This window comes from Sorex araneus, chromosome 6, assembly GCF_027595985.1.
Source record: "Sorex araneus isolate mSorAra2 chromosome 6, mSorAra2.pri, whole genome shotgun sequence".
NCBI lineage: Eukaryota > Metazoa > Chordata > Mammalia > Eulipotyphla > Soricidae > Sorex > Sorex araneus.
This window is the reverse complement of record NC_073307.1, coordinates 151,870,181-151,889,095: the sequence shown is the minus strand read 5'-3', so window position 1 is coordinate 151,889,095 and position 18,915 is coordinate 151,870,181. Positions and strand designations below refer to the sequence as shown.

General features: G+C 38.6%; 1 protein-coding gene across 1 annotated transcript; it reads left to right on the top strand.

Moving 5' to 3' along the window:
* Positions 1–10,827: 10,827 nt before the first annotated feature.
* Positions 10,828–11,763, top strand: LOC101549520 (olfactory receptor 4P4-like). The gene has a single exon (XM_012935711.2). The coding sequence runs from the start codon at positions 10,828–10,830 to the stop codon at positions 11,761–11,763; it is 936 nt and encodes a 311-aa protein (XP_012791165.2).
* Positions 11,764–18,915: the final 7,152 nt, after the last annotated feature.

Genomic DNA, 18,915 nt, shown 5'->3' with positions numbered 1-18,915 from the left:
CATCTTTGGTTAAGCTGAATCCAAGGTACTTAATTTTCTGAGGTACTATTGTGAAAGGGATTTTTTTTAATGTCTCTTTTTTCTGTTTCATTATTTGCATATAAGAAAGCCACCGAGGCTGGAGCAATAGCACAGATGGTAGAGTGTTTGCCTTGTACACAGCCGACCTGGGTTCGATTTCCAGCATCGCACATCGTCCTGAGCACCGCCAAGGGTAATTCCTGAGTGCAGAGCCAGAAAGTAACCCCTGTGCATTGCCGGGTGGGACCCAAAAAGAAAAAAGAAAAGAAAGCCATGGACTTTTGGTGTGGGTGTTGATTTTGTAGCCTGTCACTTTACTCTATTGACCTATTGTTTCTAGGAGCTTTACTCTAGAGTCTTTAGGGTTTTCTAAGTATAGTATCACATCATCTGCAAATAGTGATAACTTCCTTTCCTATCTGTATGCTCTTGATAATTCTGGAATTTAGATGATTAAAACTGGAGGGATTTCTGCCCAAAGCCGCTGGGCTCCGAGATTTGTTCCTGATTCTCTGGGATCATGGCCATTCAGCAACTTGGTCAGGAGCCAGAGAGGTCATTTGTGGACTCAGGGTCTCATTTGGGTGGGGGAAGAAAGGGCCTGTTCCATCCCCATCCCATAAAGTCCCCTGTGCCTATTCACTATGGGCCCAAACCTGTCTGTCCATTGGCCTCAGGAAGATGGCAGCCCCTCGAGCCACCCGGGAGAAAAGGGGGTGGATCGACACCTCTTCCCACCTGTGGTGGCCCAGGGCTGAAAACCTAGTTCAGAGTCTGACACATTTCTTCCAAAAGCTGCTGCATTCCGAGATTCGTTTCTGGGTCTCTGGGATCATGGCCATTCAGCAAATCAATCAGGAGCCAGAGAGATATAGAAAATTATTAAAAGAGCTATTGGATTATCAAAATCCTTCTTTCCCTTCCTTCCCTCCCTCCCTTCCCTCCCTTCCCTCCCTCCCTTCCCTCCTTCCCTTCCCTCCCTCCCTTCCCTCCTTCCCTTCCCTTCCCTCCCCTCCCCTTCCCTTTCCTCCCCTTCCCTCCCCTCCCCTCCCCTCCCCTCCCCTCCCCTTCCCTTCCCTTCCCTTCCCTCCCTCCCTCCCTCCCTCCCTCCCTTCCTTCCTTCCTTCCTTCCTTCCTTCCTTCCTTCCTTCCTTCCTTCCTTCCTTCCTTCCTTCCTCCCTCCCTCCCTCCCTTCCTTCCTCCCTCTCTCCCTCCCTTCTTCCCTCCCTCCCTCCCACCCTCCCTTCCTTCCTTCCTTCCTTCCTTCCTTCCTTCCTTCCTTGCTTTTCTTCCTTCCTCCCTTTCTTCCTTCCTCCTCTCTTTCTCCCTCCCTCCCTCCCTCCGTCCCTCTTTCCCTCCCTTCCCTCCCCTTCCCTCCCCTTCCCTCCCCTTTCCTTCCCTTCCTTCCTTCCTTCCTTCCTCCCTCCCTCCCTTCCTCCTTCCCTCCCTCCCTTCTTTCCTTCCTTCCTTCCTTCCTTCCTTCCTTCCTTCCTTCCTTCCTTCCTTCCTCCCTCCCTTCCTCCTTCCCTCCCTCCCTCCCTCCCTCCCTCCCTCCCTCCCTGCCTTCTTTCCTTCCTTCTTTCCTTCCTTCCTTCCTTCCTTCCTTCCTTCCTTCCTTCCTTCCTTCCTTCCTTCCTTCCTTCCTTCCTTCCTTCCTTCCTTCCTTCCTTCCTTCCTCCCTCCCTCCCTCCCTCCCTCCCTTCCTTCCTTCCTTCCTTCCTTCCTTCCTTCCTTCCTTCCTTCCTTCCTTCCTCCCTTCCTTCCTTCCTCCTCCCTCCCTCCCTCCCTCCCTCCCTCCATTTTTTTATTTCGGTTTTTTGACCACACCAGCAATGCTCAGGGGTTATTTCTGGCCTTGTACTCAGGAATCACTTCTGTCAGTGCTCAGTAGACAATATGGGATTCTGGGGATTTAATCTGGCCCGGCTGCATTCAAGGCAAATCCTTTATATGTACTGCTCAGAAGCCCAGATTATCAAACTCCTTAGAGAAATCCAAATATGCAAATAAAATATACAGGAACTTCATCTTCTATCACTGCAGTGGAAAGAGAGATATAGGATTGTAATTTCAGAGTCATATATAAACAAATACTAACCATTGCAAACTATAAGTCAATAGAGAATAGTTAAATATTTCAAGGTATTAAGAAGGTTTATAGGGGGCTGGAGTGATAGCACAGCGCGTTGGGCCTTTGCCTTGCAGGCGGCCGACCCGGGTTGGAATCCCAGCATCTCATATGATCCCCTGAGCATCGCCAGGAGTAATTCCTGAGTGCATGAGCCAGGAGTAACCCCTGTGCATTGCCGGGTGTGACCCAAAAAGAAAAAAAAAAGAAGCTTTATATATCAAGGTTTAATTGCTTGGAAATAGGTATTGAAACCTAGATATAGAGATGGACGTAGAACAGAGAAGACTTAAAGGGAGCTGCATAAGAGCAAACAAACAAACAAACAAACTCCAAAATCTTTGAAGTCATACAGAATAGGGATTGATTTCCAAAGATCAGCAGTTGAGTTATGGTTACTACAAAGCTGGGACTTTGCAGGAGGATGCTATTGTTTGTATTTATCTGGCGCCACCTGGTGTCCGAAGCCTCTGAGGTATTGGTCAGAACAGACCTGTGGCGAGTGGCCCTAAGAGCCAGTACTCATTTCAAAGGCCTGCTCTTCTTTCCTAGAAATCTACTAGTAGAGAACTAGTTTCCATTTAGTCTGTGTGCATGTGGACATCCCAGAGCCCGTGAGTGCGTGTGTCTGGAAGCCGTGGCCTTCAGTGCACTTCCTTTGGCCCCGTGTTTTTCTTTGCCTCACCTCTGAGGCCCAGGTACTACCTTTGAGCTTTTGTGTCCCTCACAGAGCCTGCTCAGCAGTTCATCTTACCACCACTCTTCAACATGGGGGTTCCTCGGGGCATTCGTCAGAGGACTGGCGTCCTTTCATTTCAGGATCAATCATAGAACATGAGTTTTTAAGACAACAATGTCATGTGAATTGCAAAATAGTATGACTTTGGGTATGTAGACAAGTGAAATAGATTATGAACACATGTTAGAGAAAGAACCTCTGGTTTCTTGTAAATATCGAGCTTTTTCTGGAAACCTTGCACTCCAAGAAATTCTGTGTCGCTCTCTTCCAGGAGGTTTAGTTTAAAGTGTCTAAATCTGGGCATTTGATGCCATTATATGGCCCCCGGGGCAGTTTGTGGTATGAGTGCCAAGCTATGTGGGTGTGACTGCCAATCAGCAATAAATTTTTGAACGAAGTTTGCCAGACGTGTAGTTTTATGCTTCTCTCCTATTTCTCTTTATATTTATTCATTTTTATATTTTATATGAGACCTGTTATTGTTATCATTGGGAAAGATGAGTAAGGAGAGACTTCTAAAATCTCAGGACTTGGACAAATGGAAACGATACTGGTGCCCACTCTAGGAAATCAACAAACAAGAGGATAACAGTGATATTTTATATGTTTTAAGGGCTGGTACAATAGCACAGCGGGTAGGGTGTTTGCTATTGTTCAATTCCTCCATCCCTCTCCAAGAGCCCGGCAAGCTATTGAGAGTATCCCACCCGCACAGCAGAACCTGGAAAGCTACCTGTGGCATATTTGATATGCCAAAAACAGTAACAACAAGTCTCACAATGGAGTCATTACTGGTGCCCTCTTGAGCAAATTGATGAGCAATGGGATAACAGTGATACAGTGATGAATTTCAGAACTGTTTGATTTATTTCTTTGAAAAATAGCATTTGTACTCTAAGAGAGACTCCATTGAATCTGTATAATGCTTTTAGGAGCATTTTCATTTTGATTATGCTAATTCTCCCAATCCATGAACAAGGGATGTGTTTTCATTTCCTCTAGTCCTCTTTTATTTCTTTAAGTATTGTTCTGGAATTTTTTTTATATATGCATTTCACCATTTATGATTCCTAGGTACTTGATTTTATCTTCCATAACTTAGAATGGTGTTGCTTTTTTATTTCTCTTTCTTCTATTTCAATTTTTACATATGAGAAAGCCATGGGCTTTTGAGTTTTTATTTTGTAGCCTGCCACTCTACTATACAGATCTATTTTCTCTAGAGTGTTTTTGTAGATTCTTTAGGGTTTTCTAAGTATAATATCATATTATCTGCAAATAGCGAGAACTTGTTTTCTTCCTTTCATATTTGAATGCTCTTAACATATTTTTCTTGCTTAATTGCTATGGTGGACTTGAGCAATAGTACCGCAAGTACGGCTTTTGCCTTGCGCATGGCCGACTCTGGTTTGATTCCTTTGTCCCTCTTCGGAGAGCCCAGCAAACTTCCAAGAGTATCCCGCCTGCACGGCAGAGCCTGGCAAGCTACCTGTGGCGTATTTCATATGCCAAAAACAGTAACAACAAGTCTCACAATGAGATTTTTCCAGTGCCCTCTCGAGGGGAATCAAACCAGGGTTGGCTTCGTGCAAGGCAAATGCCCTACCCACTGTGCTATCGCTCCAGCCCTAAAAGCTGTGTATACTTTGATAATTCCTTTCTACTACCTTCCATAACAAATCCCTTTACTTCCTGTCAAAATTTTTAATAGAGTAAGTAAATAGGCATTACTCTCCTTTTCCTTGCCAACCACTCCCATCAATCTAATCCAGACATCTATTTAGCTAGCTACACAAAACCAAATTTCAGTAGTATATTCCATGGAATGGGTTTTACTGATGCTTCTGTTCTACTGAGAACCATGGTAGGGATTCACACTGGACTGCAGTGTGGTCGTTGTTTGGTTCCATTTATGTTGTCACACCTTATTTTTGTGCTGGGATATTAATCTGATCCCATGCCAGAGTGTATTATTTCCCTCCTTCATTTAGACTTGAAAGAGCATAAAACAGTTTCTTCATCTGTGACACTCTGATTAGATGTTATGTGTGTGTGTGTGTGTTTTCTTTCTTACTCTCTAAAGAAATAGTGCCTGAAGCATGATAATGTGAAGGAGAAAAGTAGGTAGGCACTTTACCATGACAGTGGTTTGCAAATGTCTTTGGGGATATAACTATCAAGAGCTTTCCAAGACCTATTAATATTTGCATTGTCACTTAAACTTATATTATGTTCATTGGGACCAAATTGTATCAGACATCCATTGGCATAAAAAAACAATTTCTAAGACCTAAACACTTATCATCAGTTTCGTAGAAATTAAAAGATTCATTTTGGTCTGAGTTAATATTAAAACACTAAAATGCATTCTCCGTTTTACCCTGCTTCCTTGACATGCAAAAAGGTACAGGTTTTGTATGACTGATATTTTTGTGGATAACTGATATGAGGTTTTAAAGCATGACAGACGTACAAAATATTGTATGAGATATATTTAGAATGTTCTTGGATTACTGTTTTATAATTCTCTTCTTCTTGTTATTTGCCATGTATTATTGAAGCCAAATTAGAAAGAGTGAGAATCTGAATGGCTCATGGACCTGCTTGACTAACCTGACAGTCACTCAGATGTGATGGTAAGAGAATTTCCCAGGTTACCGCGTTTGGAGAATGGTTCCACTGACCAGGTTGTAGGCTGATTATATGTACTCTACTATTACTCTTCAAAACTTCACTAAAAATGGAGTAAACTTTCTTGGTGTATAGAATTTGAATACGACAAAATATTTTAGTATGATATTCTTTTTATTTGCAGAGCATGCATAAATAACTCTAGTTGAGAATAGTTTTAATGCTTTTGTGCTTACTCAGAATTTTTTCTCCAATTAATTTGTAACTGCATTTCATCCTGCTATGGCATAGAATCAAAGACCCAATCCTTAAGCATCTATAGTAACAAAAAAGTTCACAATTTTTAAATCACCACTTTATTTTATTTTTAAATTAAATTAATGTCACAATGAGATACAGTTACAAGATTGTTCATGATTTGGTTTCAGTCATATAATGTCCCAACACTCACCCCTTCACTAGTGTATGTTTCCCACCAACAATGTCCCTGTTTTACTTCTGCACCTGCCTCTGTCTGCCTCTGTGGCAAACACTTTTTTTCTCTCTCTCTCTGTCTCTCTCTCCTCTCTCCTCTCTTTCTCCCCCTCTCTCTTTTACTCTCTCTCTCTCTCTTATTCTCCTTCTCTCTCCTCTCTCCTCTCTTTTTCCCTCTCTCTCTTTTACTCTCCTCTCTTGTTCTCCCTCTCTCTTTCTCCCTCTCCCTGCTCCTTTTGGGCATTATGATTTGCAATACAAACCTGAACAGTTAGCAAGTATATTCTTTACCTACTTTCAGTACTTGGTTCTTGTCCAGAGTGATCATTTCTAACTATTATTGTCATACTGGTCTCTTCTCTATCCGACTGCTCTTTGCCCCACACATTTGTTGCAAGGTTCTGACTGTTCACCAGTTCTTCTGGCTCCCGTTTCTTTGGTCTTGAGTGTTATTCACCTACTTTCTTTGTATGTATCATAAATGTGTGCTGTAATTCTCTTTCTGCCCCTGTCCTTCTGAATCATTTCATTCAGCATAATACTCTTTTTAATCATTCATTTATAAGCAAATTTCATATTTATATATTTCCAGAGCTGTGTAGTATTCCATTGTGTAGATGTTTCATAGCTTTATTATCCAGTCACCATCTCTGGGGCACTTGGGTAGTTTCCAGAGTCTAGCTATTGAGAACAGAGCTTCAATGAACATAGAAGTGCAGATGGCATTTCTGTTGTGTTTTTGAGTTCCCATGTATATTCTCTGAAGTGATATTGGTGTGTCAAATGGGAGCTCGATTTCTAGTTTTTGGAGGAATGTCCATATTGTTTCTCCAAAAGAGCTGGACTAGTCAGCATTCCCACCAATGATGAATGAGCTTCCCTTTCTCCCTACATTTCATGCCAGCACTGGATGTTTTGTTCTTATATTTGTTTGCCAGTTTCTGAGCATCAGCCATTTTAAATAGAATAAGTTGCATCTAAGGAAGCTAAAATAAGTTATGACATGCTGCTACATGATGAAAATAATTTAGGATGAAAGCTCTGGATTAATCACAAAAAAATCAGGGCTGGAGAAAAAGCACAGAATTTATGTGCTGCCTTGTATGCAGCTAACTTAACACTGCATATAATCTCCTGAGTACTGCCTGGAATGATTCCTTAACATGGTATGCACTGAGCACAGGATGGCAGAAAGAAAAACAAAAATAATAATGTTTTTAATAAACACCTATTTATATGCAATGAGAATAATGCACATTCTTATGTATTTTTATAACTGATAATGAAATAATGTCATTATTTGACTAAAATTTTGTGATGAATTAATTCAGTTCCATAATGAATTCATCACATAAGAAAAATTCTCACTTGCATATTGTTGAAGTTTAATTTGAGTTGAAATGTAATTGATACACTCATTAAAGTCATGCTGCAACTTTCCTTCCTTCCTTCCTTCCTTCCTTCCTTCCTTCCTTCCTTCCTTCCTTCCTTCCTTCCTTCCTTCCTTCCTTCCTTCCTCTCTCTCTCTCTCTCTTTCTTTTTTCTTTCTCTTCTTTCTTCTTTCTTTCTTTCTTTCTTTCTTTCTTTCTTTCTTTCTTTCTTTCTTTCTTTCTTTCTTTCTTTCTTTCTTTCTTTCTTTCTTTCTTTCTTTCTTTCTTTCTCTCTCTTTCTTTCTTTCTTTCTCTCTATTTCTTTCTTTCTTTCTTTCTTTCTTTCTTTCTTTCTTTCTTTCTTTCTTTCTTTCTTTCTTTCTTTCTTTCTTTCTTTCTTTCTCTCTGTCTGTTTCTTTCTCTGTTTCTTTCTGTTTGTTTGTTTGTTTGTTTGTTTGTTTCTTTCTTTCTTTCTTTCTTTCTTTCTTTCTTCCTTCCTTCTTTCCTTTCTTTCTTTCTTTCTTTCTTTCTTTCTCTCTCTCTCTTTCTTTCTTTCTTTCTTTCTTTCTTTCTTTCTTTCTTTCTTTCTTTCTTTCTTTCTTTCTTTCTTTCTTTCTTTCTTTCTTCCTTCCTTCCTTTGTTTCTTTCTTCTTATTTCCTTCTGTCTTTAATTATCTGAAATTATAATATCTGTATTTCTCTCTCTGTCCCTCTTCTCTTCTTTTTTTTTCTTTTCCTTTCTCTCTTTCTCCTTTGAAATTAGCTATCCAAATGTTCATGATAATATAGCATGTGAGCCATGCATTCAAAGTGGAAAGACCATTAAAAAATTAAAAACCAAATAACTATACATATTATGGGGACTTGGCCATTAATTCATACTTCTCATTAATTTATAATCTTATATATATATATATATATATATATATATATATATTGAGGAAGAAGGAAGAAGTAGGGACACAAAGAGTTTAAACAATTTACTTAGGGATCACAGTGGTCATTTATTTCCTAGCATTTGATAAAAACTCTCTCTGTGATATCTGTGTTCTTACCACTTTAGTAAGTAGTTCCCCTAATTCTTATTCTCTAGTCTTACATGCAAGGTGTCCTCAATCTTATGTCACTATGTTGCCTTGGATCTAATTGTCATTGCTCACATTTCTCTTTCTTTTAGTTCTGTTTTAAATGCACATATCACTGGGAATTTTTGCCATCAAAGCAGAATGGGAATTTAAGAATTATTGTAGGCAAATGCCAAATACTATATACAAACAAGCAAGAATCCTAATTTAATAAGATTTTGTTTTCTTTAAACAAGGAAAATGATAGCAAATGTAACAGAATCAGTGAAGTTAAAATTGCTTTTTAAGTTTGTACACATGCATATTGTGATAAAGTAGAACCTGAAATATACTTTTTTACTCAAAAAAGGATTTAAAGTTTTATTTACTACTTTTACTCAAAACTCTTTTGCTCTCATCTTCATTTATCATGAAGGAACTGGCATCTAAGAAGGAGGGAAGGTTAGGAGAGAGAATAGTCTATGTGAAATTTTAAGATTTATTTTATCAAAGTATCTTTCATTTAAAAAGAGAGATCATGTTATACAAGTGTTTCCATATTGAGACTGTTTCCAGGCCATTAATGTAACAGTTTTCTCTCCCTCATTTATTAATCTGTTTACTTATTCGGTTTCGATCATACCAGCAGTTCTCAGTGTTATCTATCCAGCCATCAGTCATCAGTTTTATTTTATAAAAAAATATATCTTTAAAAAGTACTATTTGTCATAAACTATACTCAGTGTCAGCGTCAATAAGTAGAAGGCAGTCCATTGATGCTTACCTCTCTCTCTAATTGGGTTCAGTTCTCTTTAGTTATTATGTAAAATGTAGAAGTACCACTAGAGATCATACTCACTGTCTTTTCTAAAGAAAATCTAATAATAGTATAATGGAATCATGTAAAAATCTCTAATAATAATAATAATAATTATAATAACATGATTTCATTTTATGAGCCTAGAAACATTCTTAAGTTGAGGTAATGGACATACTATATTATGAATTAATATATATTAAGTGCTCTAGCTGTTAAATAGTTTCGTCCAAATTTCTGAAAGACTATAAATAGCATCAATACCGAATATGTAAAACACAGTTAATGTTTTATAAATAATATGTTTTAAAAAGAAACCTTTTAAACAAAAATTTTAGAATAGAAATTCTCTTCATAGATGTGACTGTCACACTATACCCAACTAGAGAAAAAGTTGAGCCAGTGTTTCGTTACTATCTGGAGTGAGCTAATACCTTGTCAGAAGGTAAAGTATCTTCTGAAATTCAATTTTATTTGTTGTAAATATGCTTTATACTAATTAAGTAATATCTTATATATTCATTGAACATAAAGCATTCAAATTTTAAATTTGTCTTTCATTCATGATTATAATAAATACCACAGATTATTAACTACTATAAAACTCTCTTTAAGATTCCTTCTATGTTTTTGTTCCACTTTTATTAAAACTTGTTCCTCAGCTTGTGGTAAAATATGAAATTTTGTAAAAACCGTGTCATTGCACAAATATTCTTGGAAAACTTAATGATCTTAAATTTATTGTAAATTGTACATATCATATCAATAACCCTGAAAGCAAGAATTTTAGTGCCAGAGAGATTGTATAGTTTCAAGATAGATACTTGCCTTTGATGAGGTCATTAGGGTTTGATCCATGTCAACCAGTATAGTCCCCTAGTCCGCTGCAGAATGAACCCTCAGCACTGAGGTTAGAGTAAGCCCTGATCACCCCTGGGTGTGATCCCAAAACAAATAAAACAAAAATGAAGTATAAACAAGAACTGTGAATATTTTATTGGTTATTTTCAAGGACTTCACTCATGAATTGGTATTCTTTATTTTGCTATTGAATAAACGTCTCTTTAATTGGAAATATATCCGGAATTCCATTGGTTTAAAATAGACAATTGGCAATGTTTTATGATATAGCAGAGAGTAATGTACAATTTTGCTTTTAAAATTCAGCTTATAGTTTCTTTTCAATAATTAAAAAGTTGATGTGTTCATGATTTCAAAACAGCTGAGATGATTTGCTCTGAAACTGTCTTATAAATCAAATCATCATGTAGAAGGTATAAGTATTGTAATACAAAAATAGTTTTTTTCCTTTCTGTTACTTTGACTTACTATGCTTTAAGAGTACTCATTATCCAAATATAAATATTTTGAATACTGATAAGTAAGATTCTAAATTATTTTCATCTTCATTAATACACTACAATAGCTGTATAAATTCAGGCATGACAAAGAAAACAGGACTTAAATAAAACTTAATATTATGATTTTATTCAACTAATGTATATTTCCTAATTTATAATATGATTTATGTTTTAGTTCTTTCAGGTGTATAACTCACATTGCATGATATTCTTCGAAATTAAATGGAAAGCTATAGAAATGTCTCAGAATTCATCCTTCTTGGACTTTCTTATGGCCACAACTTACAAATATTCTGCTTTGTGGTCTTCTTACTCTGCTATATCATCCTGTTGGCAGGGAACTTTCTGATTCTTATCTCTGTCCAATGCAGCCCTCTTTATAATCAACCAATGTACTATTTCCTCATCCATTTGTCTTCAATAGACATATGCTACACCTGCACAGTTACACCTAAATTTATCGGTGACCTACTATTAGAGAGAAAGACCATTTCCTATGGTAGCTGCCTATTACAGGTCTTTTCCATGCACTTTTTTGGAGGTGTGGAAATCTTCATTCTTACTGTCATGGCTTATGATCGCTACGTTGCCATCTGCAAACCCCTCCACTACATGATTATCATGAACAGAACAAGGTGCAACCTCCTTGTCTTTGCAACCTGGATTGGTGCTGCTGTCCATGCCTTTCCTATCTTCATAATAGCATTCAATTTACCCTTCTGTGGTCCAAATGAAATTGATCATTATTTTTGTGATATCTTTCCTTTACTTCAGCTTGCCTGCACTGATACCCGCATCAGCGCCATCCTCATACTTGCCTTTGCTGGGATAATATCCTTAGGAGTCTTTGTTGTGTTATCTTTATCTTATGGGATTATATTATTCACTTTAAGAAATCAGTCAGCCGAGGGGAAACGCAAAGCACTATCTACCTGTGGGTCTCATATAACGGTGGTTATCTTTTGTTTTGGACCTATCATCTTTATCTACCTTCGGCCCCCTACTACTTTCCCTGAGGACAAAATATTGGCGTTATTTTACACCATTATCACACCTATGTTCAACCCCCTAATCTATACTCTGAGAAATACTGAAATGAAAAATACACTGAGGAAAGTTTGGTGTCAAACATTGCTTTCAAAAGAATCACACAATTAGTTTGAAATAGCTTACCGGATATTCAAACTTATAAGGAAAATAATAAATGTGAATCCATTGTTTAAAACCTATAGATTTTATTTATCATCACTTTATTGAAAAGAAAGATGGAAGTCTGTAACTTTATGGTAATTACAAAACAAATTCGAATTCTTGCCTATAAAAAGTGATTGAAAATTAAATTACTTTTTGTGATGTACTGAAATATTTATATATTAAAGGTAATCTGCATTAAAAAAACAAATACAGAAGCAAGTTTTGTTCTTCAAGTCTCTCTTTTCAATATCCTCATACTATATTTCAGGAAAAGTGCCTTTATCTTCAGGGAATATGCTCCAAAATCTATGTTCACCTCCTGTATTAAGGTCATAGTGTCTACAATATACTTTCAAATTAGCCTTTTGGGCTTTACTAGCAGTATGATATACCAGAAAATAATAGTTTTGTCAGAATTTTAATCTCCCAGAAAATGTCAGAAAATAAAGATAATTTTTTGTTGAAAGATAATCAGGATTAGCTACAAGACCTTAATGGATCTAGTTGTGTACCTAACTCAATTCTTGCTACACAGCACATATTGTTATTGTTCTTGACTAGTACATGTTGAGGACCTCATAAAATTTATGTATGTTTTTCTTCAGTGAAACTGTGTGAGTAATTAGATTTCAATTCATACTCTGAGTTTGAAGATTGAAGATTTTAAGAAATTTGCTTGGCTTTCAATTAGAAACAAAGTTCATATTGTTGGATATGTTAATAAAAGTCCCTCTCCATCTTTGCACCTCTTGATGGTCAAGAGCAAGAGGATGTGGATGGTTTTCTCTTTGAAAGAAATTTTGAGTAAGCCTGGAACTGTTTTGTGAGAGAAGAATCTCTGCACAGAATGTTTCTCCTAGGAAGAGCCTGAGGATACAAGATTTACAAGAAACCTTATTCAAATTTAAAAGAATTAAATTATGTGTACTAAACTGTCTCTAACCAATCATCTGTTTTCACACTCTAAGTTTTTTTCCAGAGTCTGGCTATTGTAAATAGTGCTGCAATAAACATACAAGTGCAGATAACATTTCTACTGTTTTCTTTTTTTGCATCTCCAGTAGATATTCCCAGAAATGGTATTGCTGGGTCAAATGAGAGTTCAATTTCTAGTTTATTGAGAAACGTTGATACATGAAATTTGCATATAAGTGGATCAACATGGAGAGTATCAAGCTAAGTGAAATGAGTCAGAGAGGGACAGATGGAATGACTGCAATCATTTGTGGAATATAAATAATAGAATCGGAGACTAACACCCAAGAATAATAGAGATAAGGGCGAGAAGGATTGGTCCATGGCTTGGAAGGCGACCTCAAATATTGGGGGAAAAGGAAGCTTGGATAGAGTAGGGACCACTAATTAAATGATGGTTGGAGGGCCTGCTCGGGATGGGAGATGCGTGCAAAAAGTAGACTATAGATTAAACAAGTTGGCCACTTATTACTTGCATTTCGAACTATAACACCCCAAAGGAGAGAGAGAGACAGTAAAAGGGAATGTGCCTGCCACAGAGGCAGGTGGAGGGGATAGGGTAGAAGTTTCAGGAAGGATACTAGGAACATTGGTCGGGAAAAACGTGCACTGGTGGATGGATGGCTAATCGATCATTTTCTAAATGAAACATAATCATAGAAGTTTGTAAGTCTTTAAGTGCACATCATGGTGATTCATTAAAAAATTGAATTTTTTGAAAAATAGGATTAAATTGCATATAAAATGTCACCAAGATAGTCTCATTGCAGTGTTGAAATTTTCAGTTTGGACCGTAGAGATTCCAGATTGGCTTATGCGGTGCTAGGGATCAAACAGGCTCGGGAATGCCTCCGCCACCCCTGAGCGTCCATTATCCCAGAGGCACAGAAACCAATCTCAGAACACAGTGGCTGCTCGCAGATATACTCCTGGACTATGAACTAAGCTACGGCCCTGTGCAGCCCTGGGAGGGGAAGCGTTTCTGTCCCTTGACCTTTTCACCCCTGGACAGCATGACGACCACCACTGTTCAGAACCAACTGGACAGAGAGGTAGGAGTTTGCAGTGATGGGATGGGATGCATGGGGAATCTTGCGATGGGGGAGGCAGTACCATCCCTGCCTCCTGTCCAAATAAATGAGACCCCAAGCGGTCACGCATTTACAGCTCCTCCGCTCCTGAACAGCCGTGATCCCAGAGCCACAGTAACCAATCTCGGAATGCAGCGCCTCTGGCAGAAATACCTCTGGACTTAATGCCAGAATTCCAAATCTGGGTGGCCGCTTTTGTGACCATGGAACATCATATGCTCTTTGTTACCAACAATAGAATACATGCAATCTAATGATGCCATTCTGACAGGTCTGACTGTTGAGGGAAAAACTCCAAATAATGATAGTGAGTTTCCTGTTGAAAACTGAATGTAATCAAAGTAAGGAAAGAGTAAAGTGAAAATCATCTGCCACACAGGCAGAGGGGCAGTGGGAGGAGTGGTATGTTGGGGTTATTGGTGGTGGAACATGTGCACTGGTGAAGGGATGGGTGTTTGAGCATAGTATGACTGAGACTCGATCCTAAACGCCCTGTAACTGTTCTCACGGTGACTCAATTAAACAATAAATAACATTAAAAAAAAAGTTGGCTTTCTGCCGCCACATGAGCTCTACCCCGGAGGCAACTGAACTCCTTTGGACACAAGCAGCTTGCAAAAATGCCTCCAGACTGTGTGATCGGAGCTACTGGCCCACGCACCGCCAGCGGGGCAGGGTCTCTTCTCTCTCAACTCTTTCTCATTGAACGCAGCGAGGCAACTGCCGGTTTTTAGAGAATGCAGGTACCCGCAGGAAGCCCGGGAGAGCCCAAGGGGAGGGATTTCTGGATCCGCCCTGTGCCGATATTTAAGCACAGCGCCATGTGAGTATGTTCCTTTCTGCCGCCGCAGGAGCTCGACCCCGGAGGCAACTGAACTACTTTGGACACGAGCAGCGCCCCAAAAATGCCTCCAGACTGTGTGATCGAAGCTACAGGCCCATGCGCCACCAGTGGGGCAGGGTTTTTCTCTCCAGGCTTTTCCATCTTATGAGCACAACAAAAGGGAAGTAAAAGATCGCAGTGATGCAATTGCCAGCAGAATTTTCCCTGGACTTCATATAGAAATCCAAAACCGTGCAGCTGCGACAGCAGCCATGCGACATAATATCTCTTGATTGTCAGCAACGTGAAAAGGTTCCTTTTTAGCAGGTCTTAGTGTGGGGGGAAACTCCAAACAATACTACTGAGTTTTTTGTTGAACTGTTGAAGGTAATCAAAGTAGCAGCTATTTCTTTAGACTGTGAACTAAGCCAAAGCCCCACGCCAGCTGAGGTGAGGAAGTATCCTTCTTTCTTGGTTCTTTTCCCTTTTCTGGGAGAAACACGGTGTGGTGTCCACCATATTATGAGGTCTATTAAGCAGGCACGAACTTAGTGGCGCAGGAATGGGAGGGGGAAAAAATATGTACTTGTAACAGCGGGACACTTGGGAAGTCTCCGGCCGATACCAGCGCATGCTCCGCCGAGACTCCACCCGGGTGGCCACACTTTTGTGTGGCCGCGATGCTGCTGACCAACCAGAATCCGGAGCCTAACTAGACTACTTCCGGCTCCAGAAACTACTTGCAACCATGTCCCTAGACTGAACTAAGCCATAGCCCCACGCCTGCCAAGGACGGGAAATATCCTTTTCTCTGGTCGGGCAGCGTGGTGTCAGCCATAATATGAGGACTATTCATTTAGCAGGCATGAACTTGGTGGTGCGGGAAGGAGGGGGGAAAAATTCTATGTACTTGAAACAATGGGACTTCATATATCTCCAGTATCAGCAATGGAAAACTAATTATCAAATGCTGCATTGGTAGTAGGGCTATCTTTCTTGGGGGAGAAACTCCAATAGTAGTGAATGTTGTGTTGAAATATGGAATGTAATCAAGGTAAAGTGAAAATGAAGTGAAATTTATCATCTAAGCACGCGGGGATGGGGGGTGGGGTGGGAGATATACTGGGGTCTTTGGTGGTGGAATATGGGCACGGGTGAAGGGATGGGTGTTTGAGTATTATATAACTGAGACATGAACCTGAGAACTTTGTAACTTTCCACATGGTGATTCAATAAAATAAAATGTAAAATAAATAAACAATTAATTAATTAATTAATTAAAACGTTGCCTGCACAGACACATATGTCATTAGTGGCCTCCTCCTTATCCATCCAGGAATGGCCACCTTAATAATATGTATGGTCTTATTCTTCTTTTATGTTGTGATATTATTTACTTTAAGAAATAAGTCGGCTGAAGGAAGACGCAAAGCCCTTTCTACCTGTGGGTCTCATATCGCTGTGATTGTTTTATTCTTTGGTACCGCAATCTTTTCCTATCTTAGGCCTCTGACTACTTTTTCTGAAGATAAAGCAGTTGCATTATTTTATACCATCATTGTTCCTATGTTCATTGCTCCTATGTCCTTTATTTACACACTAAGAAATTCAGAGATGAAAAGTGCCATGAAAAAAGCTTGGTTTCAAACATCATAGTCCATTAACTGTCCTTTGAGATGATACTGGAGACAGCCAATGTAGAATCAAGAATGATAAACTATCTCAATATTACTCAATTGCTGTAATTTTTATGATTGACAAACATAATTTAATAAGTAATGATGTGGTTTTCAGATAACGTACATAAGGTCATATGTACGTTATCTGAAAAAGGTCATAAGATAACGTACATAAGAATGATCAAAATTCAAACATGAGAGTTTTGTTACTATGCCTCACGGTGAAATAATAAATAAATAGATAGATAGATAGATAGATAGATAGATAGATAGATAGATAGATAGATAAAAACTTTGAGCTACCAAGCAATGCAGATTTTCCAAACCAATGAAAATAAACACATAGCAGTGTAAAGAAACATGTTCACCGCCGAGATGTGATCCCGGGGGCCGCACGCATGTGCTGCCTCTCCGCAGCTGCACGAGTGTGAATCCAGACCCAGCAAAACCTCTTTCGGCATGGGCAACTCCCCGCAGAATGTCTCCAGCCTGAGAACTGAGCCTTGGCCCCATGCCCGCCCAGGAGGGGAAAGGTATTTCTCTCTCTCTCGCCTCTTTATCTCCGGGGATGAAGGGCGAGGTGTCCGCCACATTAAGACGACCACAGATTGGATTTTCAAGCCTGGAATGATCCAATATCTGGAAGAAATCTCCCTGGACTTAGTTGTTAAAGTACGGAAATTCAAAACAGTGCGGCCTCACTAGCGGCCACGCGACCTCATTTGTCTTCACAGTAGGTCTGAATCTAGTGGGGTACTCCTAACAATAGTGAGGTTTGTGCTGAAATATTGAATTTAACCAAAGTAAACAGAAAGTAAAATGAAACTTATCAGTTCCAAGGCGGGGGGTGGTGGGGGCAGGATGGGAGGTGTGTGTGTGTGTGTGTGTGTGTGTGTGTTTTGGTGGTATATGGGTGCTGGTGAAGGGATGGTTGTTTCAACATTGTATAACTGAGACCTAAGCCTGAAAGCATTGTAATCTTCCACATGGTGATTTAATAAAATAAAATTTTTATTAAAAAAAAGAAACATGTTCATAAAAGAATGAAGTTCGGCACTTGTATTGTCTGATAGAATATAATTTTTGTGTTCAAAATGTTAGTGTTTTCATAAATAAAGAAGCAATTCACAGGACCTAGCCAGATATTGACCTATGATAGTTAACTAATTTTCCACAAGGATCCATAAGTAATTAAGTAGAAAAAAAACTGGTCTTCACAGTCTATTGGCAGAAGTATTGGGCACCCAGATGCTCATAAAACGAAAACAATCAGCACTTACAAAAAAATCTACTCAGTAAATCTTTTGCAAAATTAATTCAAAACAGATATTTAATCCCTGGTAGAAAGGTACAAATATAAAACATTTAGAACTAGATTGCAAAATAATTACTACTTATAATTTTTCGAGGTCTTTTTAGGCCATGTCATGTACTTTTACTTCTGCACTGCTTGAAGGACCTAGAGGGACACACAGCCTAACCAGACCTCCCTCGTGGAAATCATGTGTTCCTGACTTTGTCCTTATAGAGATTTGCTGGGGGGTCTTGAGGACCATATGTAGCTCCAGGGACTAAACCCTTGTCAACTATTTTCGAGGAAATTGCCTTATACACCGTACTGTCTTTCCTTTGTAGAATTAATTTTTGAAAGACAGTACTATTTAGCTAAGCAGTTTTATCTGAAAACAGATTTGTTATTATCAAATTTGATTTTCTGATGTTTTATTTTATGTAAACTTTCTGTAGATTTGTCTATGGTAGAGAGAAAGGCTAATTGAACTTTAGGGTGCGGAGCTAAACAGCTGTGAATATTTCATGAAGAAGATTCATTGGTAAATAAATCAATATGTGCTGTATTTTAAAGGGTTTACTTTCTCTGACATCCCATATAATTTAACTTCTGCCTTGACTTATTTATAAAGAAATAGATGAAAAGTCTATCTCTTTTTTTCTTTCTTTGTCTTGTCTTCCATTACAGAAGTATAATCCCTGGAGACTATCACCTTGGACCAAAAATATATTTCAGGCAACTGATTTTGTTGTTTTATCAATTGTAAGTACAGTGTGTCTTGATAACAACTCACCAAACATTGTTAATGTTCATATTTGGCTCCCTTTGCCCTACCTCATCTCATAATTTTTCCATACTAACCTCAGGCAATTATAGTTGTATTTGATCACGCCTATTATCAGAAAGTTGGATGAACGCAGCATACTTTTAAGAAATTTAGCTCTGACGCCGAAAAAAATAGTGTTTGAGGCTTACTAATAAAAAGGTGAAAAATAGTCAGGGATAAGACTATTCTTCAACATTTGGACTAGATTGCTTCATAGTGCTTTGGGGATATAATCACCAAGGACTCCCAAAGAGTTATAAAGATTTGTATCATCATGTAAGTTTATATTCATTTCTCCTAATGAATTGTATTGGATATAGACATAAAGATAATTACTATCATATAAACATTTGTGCTACTTTTATTAGCCATTAAAATAGTTTGATTATTTTTAGCCTCAGTATTCAGATAATAAGATGCGCTAAAAATTA

What these genes read in the sequence shown, in the direction of transcription:
- LOC101549520 (XM_012935711.2), top strand. Translation starts at nt 10,828, where the DNA reads ATGGAAAGCTATAGAAATGTCTCAGAATTCATCCTTCTTGGACTTTCT.